The following is a 15,585-nucleotide window of genomic DNA, read 5'->3' as shown; positions in this document are numbered from 1 at the left end:
TGATTATTCCCCTTCCCCAAGGTTGGTTCGTGCATACTAGCATCATCCGCATATCATACTTGATCCATAGGTCCTCCCCCTCCTCCTCCACCAAGTGATCCTAAAGGCAAAGGCAAAGGGAAAGGAAAAATGGACGATTTAAGTGGTATCAGAAAGGACAACACAGAGAACATTGAAACTTCAGACAGTCGGAGTACTCCAGCACAGAATGAATTGGTCCTACGTCTAGAACAGAAAATATTGGAGCTACAAGGGATCTTGAGCAGGTCCGGAACTTGGCAAACCTTTCCCTCACACTAAACGTCCCTGACATCAACCAATAAAACATAAATGCCCCAAACCCGACACCTCCCCAAAACACGCTGAATCAAAACCCACCACTGAATCCTCCTGCACCACATCAATACGCCATACCTCCTCAAAACCACAACCCTCCACCGGTACATACTCCTCAACAACACCATCACCATCCAACTCAATACCCACAAACAACCACATCCATACCCCTCAGAATGTACCACAGCCTAGTCCTAATCCACAAAACTCAACCAATGACCACCATTAAGCCCAAATTCCCGGAGTCCACCAAATCAATCCCATATATGTGAAAACGTTACCCCACACACTACAACAGACTGTATATATACCCAAATCCACGGAGAAGGACCTGCTCATCAAGAACATAGCGGAAGAACTCAAGAAGCTTACTGGCAGAGTTCAAAGTGTCGAAGCTGACAAAGGCATTGAGGGTTTGAATTATAAGGATTTGTGTATTCAGCCAGATGTAGAACTGTCAGAGGGCTACAAACCTCCTAAGGTTTGAGAACGTATTGTGACAAACTTGTAGGGGTTGGCAAGGATGAACGAATACGTATGAAACTGTTCATGAGGAGCCTCACCGGAGATGCCTTGTCTTGGTACATCAATCAGAACCCAAAGAAATGGGTTAATTAGGTGAGCATGGCATCAGATTTCATGGATAGTTTCAGGTTTAACACAAAAAATGCACCAGACATTTTCTACATTCAGAATCTCAAGAAGAAGCCAACGGAAACTTTCTGCGAGTATGCTACTCGGTGGAGGTCTTAAGCTGCAAAAGTAAGGCCAGCACTAGAATAAAAACAAATGAATAGGTTTTTTGTCAGAGCTCAGGATCCGCAATACTACGAAAGACTGATGATTATGGAAAACCATAAATTTTCTGACATCATTAAATTTGGAGAAAGAATAGAAGAAGGGATCAAAAGTGGAATGGTGACAAATTTTGAAGCACTCCAAGCCACAAATAAAGCCTTACAGTCAGGAGGTATCTCCAAGAACAAAAAAGTAGGTGCGGTGATGGTAGCCCAAGGTACAAAGTCTCCTCTTACAGACCAAACACCCCCACCCACATATCAGCCTTCACCTCCCAGATACCAACAACCTGTCGCCACTTACCGTATTTATAACACCCAACTAGCATACTACCACTCACCACCAGCCCGCCAAAACTACCAAAAACCTAGACCAAATTTCGACCGTAGACCACCCAGACAATACACCCCAATTACTGAACCCATAGACCAACTGTACGAGAGACTGAAGGCTGCCAGTTATGTCACTCCCATTCCCGTTGTTGCTATGGAAAACTCCTCCCAGTGTATTAATCCAAATAAGACATGTGCCTATCACTCAGGCATGAAGGGCCATACTATTGATGAGTGTTGTACTTTGAAGGATAAGATTCAAACATTAATTGACACTAAAGTCATGCAGGCAAAGGAGGCTGCACCCAATGTCCGTAACAATCCTCTCCCAGATAACAGGGGTGAAGGGGTAAACATGAAAGAGACCAATGAAGAATGGGACTCAGAGGGGTCAATTGGACTCATTCGAGAAGGGGATAATCCTGAAACATCTCCAGTCACTCTCACACCTATCGTGGTACAAATCAGGCACCGATTGAAGTTGAGGTAACAACACCCTTCACCGTGATGGTGGCACCCACGCCATCTTTTAAGTCTAATACTATACCTTGGGATTATGTTGCGGAAGCAAGAAGGAAAGGAAAGGCAAAAATGGAAGAAACAGGTGCAGCGCAAGGCATGACCGGAACTGGTAGGGTTTATACACCCGAGCATTTGGGAGGAACAAGCAAATAAGTCGCCTCTAAGCCAACTGTCATTAAGACTGGCCCAGATGATCTTTGAAGAAAGGTGCAGGCGACAGAGTATTCTGTGGTTGATCATCTGAACAAAACCCTGCTCAAATATCCATTTTATTACTGCTGCAAAACTCCGAGGCGCATAGGAATGCCTTGATGAAGGCATTGAATAAAGCTTATGTATGAAATAACATCACTAGTGAAGAGATGGACAACATGGTAGGGCAAGTGTTGGAAAGCCAGAAGATCACTTTTCATGAAGACAAGCTGCCACCGGAAGGACTAAGTCACAACAGGACACTACATATCACCGTGCAGTTTGAGGACAAATTCATTGCCAGGGTCCTGATAGATTGGGGTTCGAGTCTTAACATCTATCCACTAACTACTTTGAAAAGGTTGGGTAAAGGTCTGCACGAGATACAAGCAGGGAGTATGAATGTAAAAGCATTTGATGGGTCTCATAGGGCCACAATTGGGGAGACCAACCTCAGCCTACAAATAGGCCCGACCTGGTTTGATGTTGAGTTTCAAGTATTGGATATATCTGCTACATACAATCTGTTATTGGGGCGACCGTGGATACATGCCGCTGGAGCCATGGCTTCTACTCTACATCAGGCCGTGAAGTTTGAGTGGAACCATCAGGAAGTGATCATCCATGGGGACGGAAGTAATCATATTTACACCAATCAAACTATTCCGGTCGTCGAGAATAGAAGGAAGTTGGGTGGAGAAACATACCATCGCGTCGAGCGCATTAACACAATTGAAAAGGACAAATGGTGGAGCATTAAGATAGAAGTCATATTGGCATGGACAAGGTATGAACCTGGCAATAGTCTCGGTAAGAATCTCTAGGGGATCGCCAAACCGATACAGCTAAAGCGTCACGGCACAACTTCTGGGCTTGGGTATGAATACACCTGGCACGAGTATCAGAATTGGTCACCACCGTGGCGTGGTCCTTATTACCCTCTAGAGCAGCCAGTACCACATTTGAGCCAGTAGTTTCATCAAACTGACATGATGTGGGGGTCCGAAGAAGATGAAATTCTAGCTGGCATAAGGAATCTGTTTCTAGATGATGAAGACATGGACTGCAGTGCGATAGTTGAGGAGGAGGCGGGGGAAGACCTTATTATTTAGACAATGGAGAAGGGAGTTGTTCTCAAGAATTGGACTGATGCGCCATCAAGGGCCCGTCGAGTTCCTGGGTAGCCTGGAAATTAGCATCATTTATTTTTAAAAACAATTTTATGGGCATTTAAGACATTTTCAATATTTTGTTTTTTTTAACATTTTTTTTAAATAATTGCTCGAATCATTGAACTGCATTTGTTTGACGTTTTTAAATATTTATCAATGGATTGCTGTTTTAGTATTTATTATTATCCTTTACATTTTCTCTCCACAGCGTTATTATTACTTATCCCGATGAACCTACGACTGTGCCATGTAACGAGACAACGCAACATAAGGATAGTGATTCAGAGGTTCTGGGAGAGGATATAATACCTGAGGAAATTGTCAGAGAAGTGGAAAATTTTGAAAACAAGCCTAAATCCAATTTGGTTGAGACAGAAACCATTAATTTGGGAGACTCCGGAACAGTCAAGGAAACTCGTGTAAGCATTCACCTATCACCGTCAGAGAAAGAAGAATACATCCTGTTCTTGAAGGAGTATGAGGATATTTTTGCATGGTCCTATGATGATATGACTGATTTGAGCACGTGCATAGTGGCCCATAAACTGCCTACCAACCCTATGTGTCCGCCTGTAAAGCAGAAGCTCAGAAAGTTCAAACCAGATATGAGTCTGAAAATAAAGGAGGAAGTCACCAAGCAGATCAAAGCCAAGGTTCTTAGAGTGGTTGAATATCCGACCTAGTTGGCCAACATTATGCCAGTTCCAAAGAAAGATGGGAAGGTCAGAGTGTGTGTCGACTATCGGGATTTAAATAGAGCAAGTCCCAAAGATGATTTTCCTTTACCCAATATACACATACTGATTGACAATTGTGCCAGGCTTGAACTTCAATCCTTTGTAGATTGCTTCGCGGGATATCATCAGATCTAGATGGATGAAGAGGATGCCGAAAAGACAACCTTTATTACACCATGGGGAGTATATTGTTACAAAATGATGTCATTTGGCCTAAAGAATGCTGGAGCCACTTATATGAGGGCCATGACAACCAATTTCCATGACATGATACATAAGGAGATAGAGGTGTACGTGGATGACTTCATCATCAAATCCAAGAGAAGCACAAATCATATAGCAGATTTGAGAAAATTCTTTGATCGACTTCGAAGGTACAACCTGAAACTGAATCCCGCAAAATGTGCCTTCGGAGTCCCTGCTGGAAAGCTGTTAGGGTTCATCATCAGCCGCCGAGGAATTGAGCTAGACTCGTAAAAGGTCAAGGCTATCCAAGATTTGCTACCTCCGAAGAACAAGAAATATGTGATGAGTTTCTTAGGGCGTCTCAATTACATCCGCCGTTTCATAGCACAATCAATTGTGATCTGTGAACCGATTTTCAAAATGTTGAAGAAAGACACTGCAACAAGTTGGACTGAAGAGTGCCAGAAAGCCTTTGACAAGATCAAGGAATATTTATCCAAACCACCTGTTCTGATACCACCGGAACCTGGGAGACCTCTGCTACTCTATTTATCTATACTAGATGGGGCTTTCGGCTGTATCTTGGGATAACACGAAGAGACGGGAAGAAAGGAACAGGCCATATACGATCTGAGCAAGAAGTTCACACCCTACGAAGCACGTTATTCATTGTTGGAACGCACCTGTTGCGCTTTGACATGGATAGCTCAAAATTTGAGGCACTACTTCTATGCCTACACCACATATCTCATATCAAGGATGGATCCATTAAAATACATCTTCCAGAAACCCGTGCCCACGGGAAAGTTAGCAAAATGGCAGATATTACTAAGTGAGTTCGACATCATCTATGTAACTCAGAAGGCTATCAAGGGGCAAGCGTTGGCGGATCATCTGGAAGAAAATCCTATAGACGGAGAGTACGAATCACTGAAAATGTATTTTCCCAATGAAGAGGTATCATTCGTAGGAGAAGATATCACCGAAACCTATGATGGTTGGAGAATGTTCTTCGATGGAGCTGCAAATTTCAAAGGAGTGGGTATTGGAGCATTTTTAGTATCAGAGACAGGTCAACACTATCCAATATCCGCAAAGCTCTGGTTTCCATGTACCAACAATATGGCAGAATATAAGGCTTGCATCTTGGGACTCAAGTAGGCCATTGACATGAACGTTCAGGATTTGCTGGTAATTGGTGACTCGGACCTTTTGGTACATCAGGTTCTAAGAGAATAGGCTATAAAGAATACCAAAATACTGTCGTATTTGTACTATGTACAAGACTTGAAGAAGAGATTCACAAAGATAGAGTTCAAACATGTTCCGAGAATCCAGAATGAGTTCGCAGATGCATTGGCCACTCTATCTTCCATGATACAACACCCAGACAAGAATTTCATCGACCCTATCCCGGTAGGGATTCATAACCAGCCAGCTCATTGTGCTCACGTTGAAGAAGAAATTGATGGAAATCCATGGTTCCATGACATCAAAGAATATTTAGCAAAAGGAGAATACCTGGAGCACGCAAATCATACTCAGAAATGCACACTCCGAAGATTATCTAACCACTTCTTCCAAAGCGGAGGGATTCTGTACAGAAGGACTCCAGATCTGGGGTTATTATGGTGTGTCGACGCCAAGGAAGCATCCAAATTGCTCGAAGAAATACATGCCAGAATCTGCGGACCACACATGAATGGCTTTTTCTTAGCTAAGAAGATATTAAGAGCAAGGTATTTTTGGATGACTATGGAAACAGACTGCATCAGGCATGTCCAAAAGTGTCATCAATGCTAAGTACATGCTGATATGTTACGAGTGTCACCCAATAAACTCAATGCAACAAGTGCACCTTGGCCTTTCTCCGCTTGGGGGGATAGATGTCATCGGTTCAATCGTACCAGCCGCTTCAAATGGGGACAGGTTCATTCTAGTGGCCATAGACTATTTCATAAAATGGGTTGAAGCCGTATCTTACAAGGCTGCAACTAAGAAGGTCGTAGCAAATTTCGTTAGGGATCGTATTGTCTGTCTATTCGGGGCACCAGAGTCAATCATCACCGACAAAGCCGCCAACCTTAATAGTGATTTGATGAGATCCATGTGTGAAACCTTCAAGATCAAGCATAAGAATTCCATAGCATACAGGCCATAAATGAATGGAGCTGTGGAAGCCGCCAATAAGAACATCAAGAAGATACTAAGAAAGATGGTAGATAATCACAAACAATGGCATGGGAAGTTACCATTTGCCCTACTTGGATATCGCACCACGGTTCGCACATCAACTGGGGTAACTCCTTATTTGCTGGTCTCTGGTACTAAAGTCTTCATTCCCGCCGAAGTGGAAATTCCTTCTTTGAGAATCATACAAGAGGCTGAACTCAGTGATGAGGAATGGATACGAAGTTGTTATGAACAAATGGCTCTCATTAACGGGAAAAGAATGAACGCAGTATGTCACAGTCAACTTTACCAGAACAGAATGTCTAGAGCTTTCAATAAAAGGGACAGGACTAGACAATTCACACCAGGGCAGTTGGTGCTAAAGCGGATCTTCCCGCATCAAGATGAAGCCAAAGGGAAATTTTCACCCAATTGGCAAGGGCCCTACATGGTTCACATAGTACTAACATAAGGAGCGCTCATACTTGTAGAAATGGATGGAGAAATTTGGCCAAAACCTATCAACTCAGACGCAATCAAGAGATACTATATTTAGAATGTTTACATTTCTTCATTTGATGTAACTGCACTACGCTTGACCTGATTCCCGTTTAAGAGGGGATACGTAGGCAGCCCTATTGGTTCGGTCACATCTCAATAAGATCTTTATTTTTCCATGGTCAGTAACTGGGGTAGAATTTTGAGGAGGACCCTCAAAATTCTGAAGCAAGTCCAACCAACTTCGTCATACACAGAACAGTCAAAGAATTGCTTTTAAACTGGGGCAGAATTTTGAGAAGGACCCTCAAAATTCTAAAGCAAGGAAGTCGCAATGTCTCTAAAATATGTCACAGTCATTGGTTCATCTAAATTACTTGATATTATATACTACTATATTTAAATAACTACATTCATCAAATGCACGCATATTTTTTTGAAAACTTTATAAACAGCCAAATGCTGTCCAGGGTAACTAAAACAGGATCTTAAGACAGGAGCAAAATCAAAGCGAGAAGGCGAAAGCACGGACCAACCTTCCCCGCAAACTCACGATTTTTCTTTGGATGCAGGCACAATGAACATAACAGGAATATGCGCAAATACATACACACATCAGAATCACTACCTTCATAATGACAAAGTTGCCAAACGCAAACACATCTCCAGCTGAGAAATACTTTGCTTTCTCACTACCACTCATTGTTTTCTTGCATGAGGCTAAGCATTTCTTCCTTAACTGCACAAGGCTAAGCACTGACTTTCTTTGTATGAGACTAAGAATTGTCTCCTATTTGAGGCTAAGCATTGCCTCTTTAACTGCACAAGGCTAAGCACTGCCTTTCTTTGTATGAGACTAAGCATTGTCTCCTATTTGCATGAGGCTAAGCATTGCCTCCTTAACTGCATAAGGCTAAGCACTACCTTTCTTTGCATGAGACTAAGCATTGTCTCCTATTTGCATAAGGCTAAGCCCTGCCTCCTTAACTGCATAAGACTTAACACTGCCTTTCTTTGCATGAGTCTAAGCATTGTCTCCTATTTGCATAAGGCTAAGCTTTGCCTCCTTAACTGCATAAGGCTAAGCACTACCTTTCTTTGCATGAGACTAAGCATTGTCTCCTATTTGCATAAGGCTAAGCCCTGCCTCCTTAACTGCATAAGACTTAACACTACCTTTCTTTGCATGAGTCTAAGCATTGTCTCATATTTGCATAAGGCTAAGCATTGCCTTTACCGCATGAGACTAAGCATTGTCTCCCCTTCTTGCATACGGCTAAGCACTTCCTTTTCCTTAAAATTAAATACTATCTCCATTACGTCATCTAAGACCTGGCATTATCCTCTACTTACCAAGGCTAAGCATTTCCCTCACCTTACCCAAGACTAAGCCTTGTCTTGTCTTATCTTCACATATGACCAAACACTATGTCTTTGCATTTCATGGGCTGAAACATTTCCATTTTGTCCAAAGGCGTCATAGTCTGAAGGCATCATCCTCATAGCCGGAAGACACCATTCCATGGACCGAGGATCTCTCAAAAGTGTACATCATTATTCGAAGGCGTCATGGTTCAGAGGCACCATTCTTATAGCCCGAGGACATCATTTCATGGCCTGCGAATCCCTTATCACATGATTCATGGCCCAAGACGTCATAGTCTAAGGACATCATCCTCACCGTCCAAAGACAATCTTCATGGTCCGAAGGGAATTTGCTTCATGTATAAATTCTCGCAATAATCCATATATACTTGCATGCATCGTGTTTTAAGTTTTGCAGGTAATCCAGGAAGTAACCTTTCTCCTAACAGGAGTAATCTTCGCTCCGATTTCCGTTCATAGCATTCACATCCTGCAATTATTTCAAGCATAACCCAATCACTATCAGTTACCCACCTCTACTTGATAACCGTTCAGATACTCGTCCTGAGATGCATCCGTAATGTTTTAGGTAATGTATAAACTATCTGATACCGTCCTACCCAAAAGAACCCTTCCCGAAGCATACGATCATTCCTATAACAACTCCATCGGTTTTGTTCGCCGTTGGATCTAGAACTACACACGGTCTGATTCCCATAACACCGGGGATATGTAGTCAACTTAGGGACCAGGGTTCGGCCTCCATTTTTTTTTTAAAAAAAAATCACCTCATTCGGTCAAAATCGGTCATCATTTTCTTTACCCGACAACTCTTTCATCATTCCCGGGTAAAGAGGGGTAGCTGTTGATACCCAATTTTGCCCTCATATATTTTTCAAATAATATGCATACTTTCAAAATATATTTTTTGCATTATTATTAATTTACAGGATTTACACAAGCATTTCCTATAAATTTTCATAATTTTAGAGTTTTTAAATTAATTGTTTCTTGCATTAATTTACATAAATATTCAGTAATCACTCTTTTAAATTATTTGTGATGACTTAATCACCTAAAAATATTATCTCCATCCCTAATAAACTTTTGAAATATTTTTACCACATTTTGTATATAATTACAATGGTATTTTTAGGCTATTTGCATAAATTTGCAATAATAGCCTACATTTTGCATTCTTATTGCAATTGATATTTTATTTAGGGTCAAAATAATATCTTACATTTTTTATAGTCTCCTATTATTATAAAGTATTAATTTGCATAAGTAGCATTTTTATATATTTATTTAGCTATTTATTTATATTACTTTTCTTTTAATTTCTATTTTTTAAAGCTGGCCTAATTTTGAGTCAAATTTTCGGACCAAACCAGCCCAATAAACTAACCCAACAACCCCAGCACAAAATGGTCATGACCCGCCAAGCCAACCCAACCCAACCCCTCTTTAAAATCCTGATCGTTGAACTCTAAGAACAACGACCCACATTTAATCCCCCATTTTAAATCACCCAACTCCAAACCCTAATCCTATTCCCTCTAAATCAACTCGTAATGACCTCATATTTGTATGCAAGTCCCAAATTATACAACGGACCTATACCAACTCCCAGAATCAAAATCCAAAGTTGATATCCACAAAGTCAACTCTCGATCAAACCTATCTACTTTTCAAACCTTCAACTATCTAACTTTCGCCAATTAAGGCCAAAACAACCTAGGAGCTTTCAAAACCACATGCAGGCATACGCCTAAGTCCAAAATTGCCATCCGGACCTAACAAAAACATCAAAACTCTAATCCGAGATCAAATACACAAAAGTCAAACGTTGTCAACTCGTCTAGCTTAAAGCTTCTAAAATGAGAATCATTCTTCCAAATCAACCGTGAACTGCTTTTTGAAAGTCGAACCGACCATACACACAAGTAATGATACATCACATGAAGCTACTCGCAGCCTCAAACCACCAGACAGAGATGTAAATGATCAAAACGACTGGTCGGGTTGTTACACCCACGTGGTTAAAATCCAAAATTAAGACCGAATCCCCATTATCCATTCACCCCCAAGCCCAAATATGTAATTTGTTTTGAAATCCATCCTTAATTTGAGATCTAAATCTCAATTTTACAGAATTCCTAAATTCTACCCCAAACCCCTAATTTCTATTCTACAAATCCTAGATTTGATGATAAAATTCATGAAACAATAATGGAAATTGAATAGAAATAAAATAAGATTACTAACCTTTGAAGTTAGAAAAAATATTACTCTCCAAAAATCGCCTCTATGGAGTCTAGGTTTGAAAAATAGTGTAAAATGAGCTAAGTCCCGAAATCACCACATTTTACCCAGCTACAAGTATCGCAATTACAAAACCTTGTTCACAATTGCGACGTCCGCAAATGCGAACCATTGATCGCAAATGCTATTAGTGCCTAAGCTTCATAGTTATCGCAAATGTGACAAATCCTTTGCATTTGCGAAGTTCCATCCCATCGCAAAAGCGAACTGAGCTTTGCATGCCCCTCAACACCCAGTGTTGCAAATGCGACCTTTTCCTCGCAATTGCGGAGACTCACCAACTCGCAACAGCGAGCAGAGATTCGCAAAAGTGAAGCTGCCAGTACCAGCCCATCCACGCAAATGTGAGCCTGACATAGCAAATTCAAGCTCAAATGCGAGACCTGCAGATTAACAACACCAGAATTTTCTCACTTATGCAAAAGCACCCACAACCCATCCGAAACTCATTGAGCCCCTCGGGCTCCAATTCGAACATTCACACAAGTGTAATAACATCATACAAACTCACTCGCAAGCTCAAATCATCAAAATAACATCAACAATAGAGAATCGATCATTAAAACTCAAGATTTTCAAGTTCAAAACTCAATTTTCTAACTTCTTACATAACACACCGAAATGGCCTCGGGTCACCCCGGGACCCCAACCAAATATTAAAACAAGTCCAAAATCATCATACGAATCTATCAGAATCGTCAAAATACCGATCTGAGGTTGTTTACCAAAAATATTGACTGTGGTCAACTCTAGCAATTTTTAAAGAAAAAAATCACACTTGCTTTAAAATTTCACACATAAACTTTCCAAAATTCGACACGGACTGCGCACGCAAGTTATAAATTATCAAACTAAGCTATGAAAAATCTCGAAACACAAAAAAGTGAGCTAGTACTCAAAACGACTTATCAGATCGTTACAAAAAGATACTAGATTTTATACTTTTGTTTGGATGCGAAAGAGGTTATTCAAATATATAACTCAAGTTATATAACAAATATGTAATATATAAAAACAAACAATTTGATGACGACTTTGATAATTAAAGAACGAAGTTTCTTGAAGTATCTTTTAGAGTTGATCATTTCTTTTAAAGAGTGGATCAAGCCATTTGTTATTTAGAAATAGACTTGAACTATTTTAAATGTATGAAATTATACTGACAACTATTTAGTGGTACAAATTTGAGATTATTAGATTATAAAAATTTATAAAAATATTATTTTAGTTGCCAATATATATTTCTTATAAAAATGTTATCAAAGCCTTACTGAGTAGAGTTACTAAATATTTACAATGGCGAGGGCTAGCAAGTAAATGAATGAATGATCAAGATACTTACAAGATGGTCAGTATACCCAGTATTTTAAAAGGCGTGGGGCGTAAGGCAGGCGTTTTACATATGCCTCAGCGAGGCGTAAGCCTCGAGGCACAGGGCGTAAGCCCCATAGGTATTTAATTTTTAATATTTTATAAAATAATATAATAATAGTAAATATTTATAAACATATAAAATTGCATAAAAATTGAATAAAACTATAAATATGTGAAATAAATAAATAAATAAATATATATATATATATATATATATATATATATATATATATATATATATATATATATATATATATATATATATATATAGCATGATTCTTAAGTATAACTAATGCATACAAATCACGTATAACGTCTTTAATTTTCAAATAATTAAAAACTTACAATTTCTTTTAAAAAAATGATCAAATTCCACATTTTACCTTCCTAAAAGTAAATAATTAATAAAATCTTATTAGTACGATAATTAAAATATTACTCCTTCATGAATAAATACAAATTAGTTTAAGATATCAAATTAATAAAAATGTATAACAAGGAGGGACAAATGAACTAAGACACGACCAATAACAAGTGAAGATATAAATTCGCAATACTATGTCTCATTATTAGAGTTATGCTCAATCTTCATATTTCTATCGATGAATAGAACTTTTGTCATTAATTTGTTAAAGAATTTTGAAGGTCAACGATATTAATTAGGAAATTTGACACGTGATTTGCGTTAGAACTGTTAGGCGAGCCTCGAGCGTTGGGCATTAGGCGTGTTTAGGGCGCACGGTCGGCGCTTGGGGCATAAGCCTCACAGAACTAAGCCTCATACATGAGCCCCGGGGCGTTTTGCAAGTGCCCCGCCCAGGGGCGAGCCCTGGACGAGTCCCAAAAATGCCTTTTAAAACACTGGGTATACCCTTGGTATAAAAATAAAAATAATATATTACATTTTTTAAAAATAAATTCACGATCTCTTATTGAGATTTAGCTTTAGGCCACTAATATTATTGAGCCGTCCTTGAATATGCCGCGCAAATTCGTGAAAAGGACATATCATATGAACTCATTATCTATCTTTTGAACTGGCGCAAGAGGGCTTTCGGTACTTATAACAACCCTCCATGTGAAACAATAATGCTGCACCGAACAAACCTCAAAACCACAAAAACGCTAGTCTGACGTGTGATTAGTGCGGCAGCTGAATACTAGGAATAAGCATTTGGATCCAATTTAAAGGAGACAGGAAATCCCTATACTATGAGGATAATTGCATTACAGAGAATTCATGATGGCGGATGGAATTATTAAAGTGTTGCCTGAAGATGTGATGATGTTTATTCTTATTAGGCTTAACGTGAAATCTCTCATACGACTCAAATGTGTCTCTAAAAATTTGTATACTCTCCTTCAATCATCGATGTTTATCAATTTTCATCTCAAACGGACAACCACTGCCAAAGATGAATTCATTCTACTCAAACGATCCTTCCAAGAAAGACCGAACAAATTTAAAAGTATCTTGTCTTTTCTCTTTGGAGTTAATGACCATATTGATCTTAGACCTGCTTCTCCTGATCAAGATGTACCATATCTCACCACCAATAATTCTTGTATTTTCCATCAACTATTGGGTCCTTGCCGTGGTTTAATTGTTCTTACCGATTCTGAAAGCATCGTCCTATTTAACCCAACAACTAGAAATTATAGGCTACTCAAATCCAGCAATTTTAATTGTCCATTGGGTTTCTATCATGATATTAAAGGTGTAGGGTTTGGCTTTGACTCGGTTGTGAATGATTACAAGGTTGTTAGGGTTTCAGAAGTAATTGGAGATCCTCCTTTCAATGATTTTAATGTTAGAGAATGGAGAGTTGGGGTTTATGATTTGATTACTGATTCTTGGAGAAACCTAGATCACGTTGATCAACAGTTGCCAAATTTGTGTTGGTATCCTTGTTCCGAGATGTTTTACAAGGGAGCCGTTCATTGGTTTGCAACGAAAGATATGGTTTTGATTCTCTGTTTTGACCTGAGTACTGAGATTTTTCGGAATATGAAGATGCCTGATACTTGTGATTTTATAGACGGTAAGTGTTATGGCCTCGTAGTTTTGGATGAGTCTTTGACGTTGATTTGTTACCCTAATCCAGGGAGTGTGCCTAAACAAGGAAAAGAACTAACAGATATTTGGATAATGAAAGAGTATGGTGTAAATGAATCTTGGGTTAAGAAATACACAATTAGACCTCTTCCTATTGAATCCCCATTAGTAATTTGGAGGGATCATCTGTTGTTTCTTCAAAGTAAAAGTGGACTTTTGATTACCTATGATCTTCATTCGGAAGAAGTCAAGGAGTTCAATTTACAGGGTTTTCCCAAAAGTTTGAGAATTGCAATTTACAAGGAAAGCTTGACGCCAATTCCAAAAGGATAGTGAGCTTGGTAACCAATTTCAAAATTATGAGAGAAGATATAACTCTTTAAATTGATGACCTGTATTCTAACAACTCTTTCTCCATGAAGATTTTGGTAAGTAGTTTGTCCGTTAAAATCATTTAGTTATCTCAAATGTGTACCATGTCTACATCTTAAGACCTTCGCTTCGTAAGTTGAGCAAATGCTTTTCTTTCTATGATCTTTCATATTCATAACTATATATATATATATATATATATATATATATATATATATATATATATATATATATATATATATATATATATATATATATATATATATATTTATTTATTTATTTATTAATGTATCTCATTACGAGTAAATGTCACGGGCGGAGCTAGAATTTCAATTTTATGGATTCTAAATTTGAAAACAACAACTTCAAGTGTGAATAACGGGATTCTAAATTTAATATTTGTACATATTTAATGAATTCTTAATAAAAATATACTGTTTGAGCAAAAACTATATTGGATTCGGCCGAACCCACATCGAGACTTCTACCCCTAGTAACTAGATAGTCTGCCTCTATATCTTCAGAAAAATGTTTCTTCAATCTCCAAAATGTGTCCAACACGGTTATAGATCGAATAATTATTTCACGAATGTTCTACCTCTTTTTTATATCAACACTAGTAAATTTATCCGTGCTTCGCGCAATGTAAAACAAATCAATTAATTGAGATATAGTCTTTATAAATTTACTCACACATTAAATTTTCAAGTTTGAGAAAAAAAGAAACACTAATAAAATTTATTTAATCACCACTTATCTAAATAATCCTCAAAGCAATTGCTCACGAACTCCTAAATTACTTCTTGAGTTTTTTATATGGTGTTAGGATAGAAATAACCAGGTGTCATGTGAAATCTAGTAAAACAAATCTTGAACAACGATAAATCAGACAACAAAAGAGAAATATACCAAAAAGACACAAACCTTTAATGTGGTTCGGTCAATTGACCTACATCCACGGGCGGATATGAGCAATCCACTATAGAAAAAAGAGTATAAACTATCGTGAGAACAACCTCACAAAGAGGCAAACACAAGTGGGAGACTAACACTGGTCCTGAAATTCTCCCCCTAAACAAGACTCTCAAACCCTATATGGATACATTGTGGATGCTACTAAATGAGAAGAAATGATCCTCAATTTATAA

At 38.7% G+C, this 15,585-nt stretch overlaps 1 protein-coding gene and 1 pseudogene across 1 annotated transcript; both read left to right on the top strand.

Moving 5' to 3' along the window:
• Nucleotides 1-5,034: 5,034 nt before the first annotated feature.
• LOC138910392 (uncharacterized) lies at nucleotides 5,035-6,919 on the top strand. The gene is made up of 2 exons (XM_070201631.1): nucleotides 5,035-5,347; nucleotides 6,609-6,919. The coding sequence occupies exons 1-2, from the start codon at nucleotides 5,035-5,037 to the stop codon at nucleotides 6,917-6,919; spliced, it is 624 nt and encodes a 207-aa protein (XP_070057732.1).
• Nucleotides 6,920-13,090: 6,171 nt separating this feature from the next.
• On the top strand, nucleotides 13,091-14,594 carry LOC104119277 (F-box protein CPR1-like; annotated as a pseudogene).
• Nucleotides 14,595-15,585: the final 991 nt, after the last annotated feature.

This window comes from Nicotiana tomentosiformis, chromosome 1 (assembly GCF_000390325.3).
Source record: "Nicotiana tomentosiformis chromosome 1, ASM39032v3, whole genome shotgun sequence".
Classification (NCBI taxonomy): Eukaryota; Viridiplantae; Streptophyta; class Magnoliopsida; order Solanales; family Solanaceae; genus Nicotiana; species Nicotiana tomentosiformis.
Note: the sequence above shows the minus strand (reverse complement) of the source record. Positions and strands in the feature narration are given on the sequence as shown.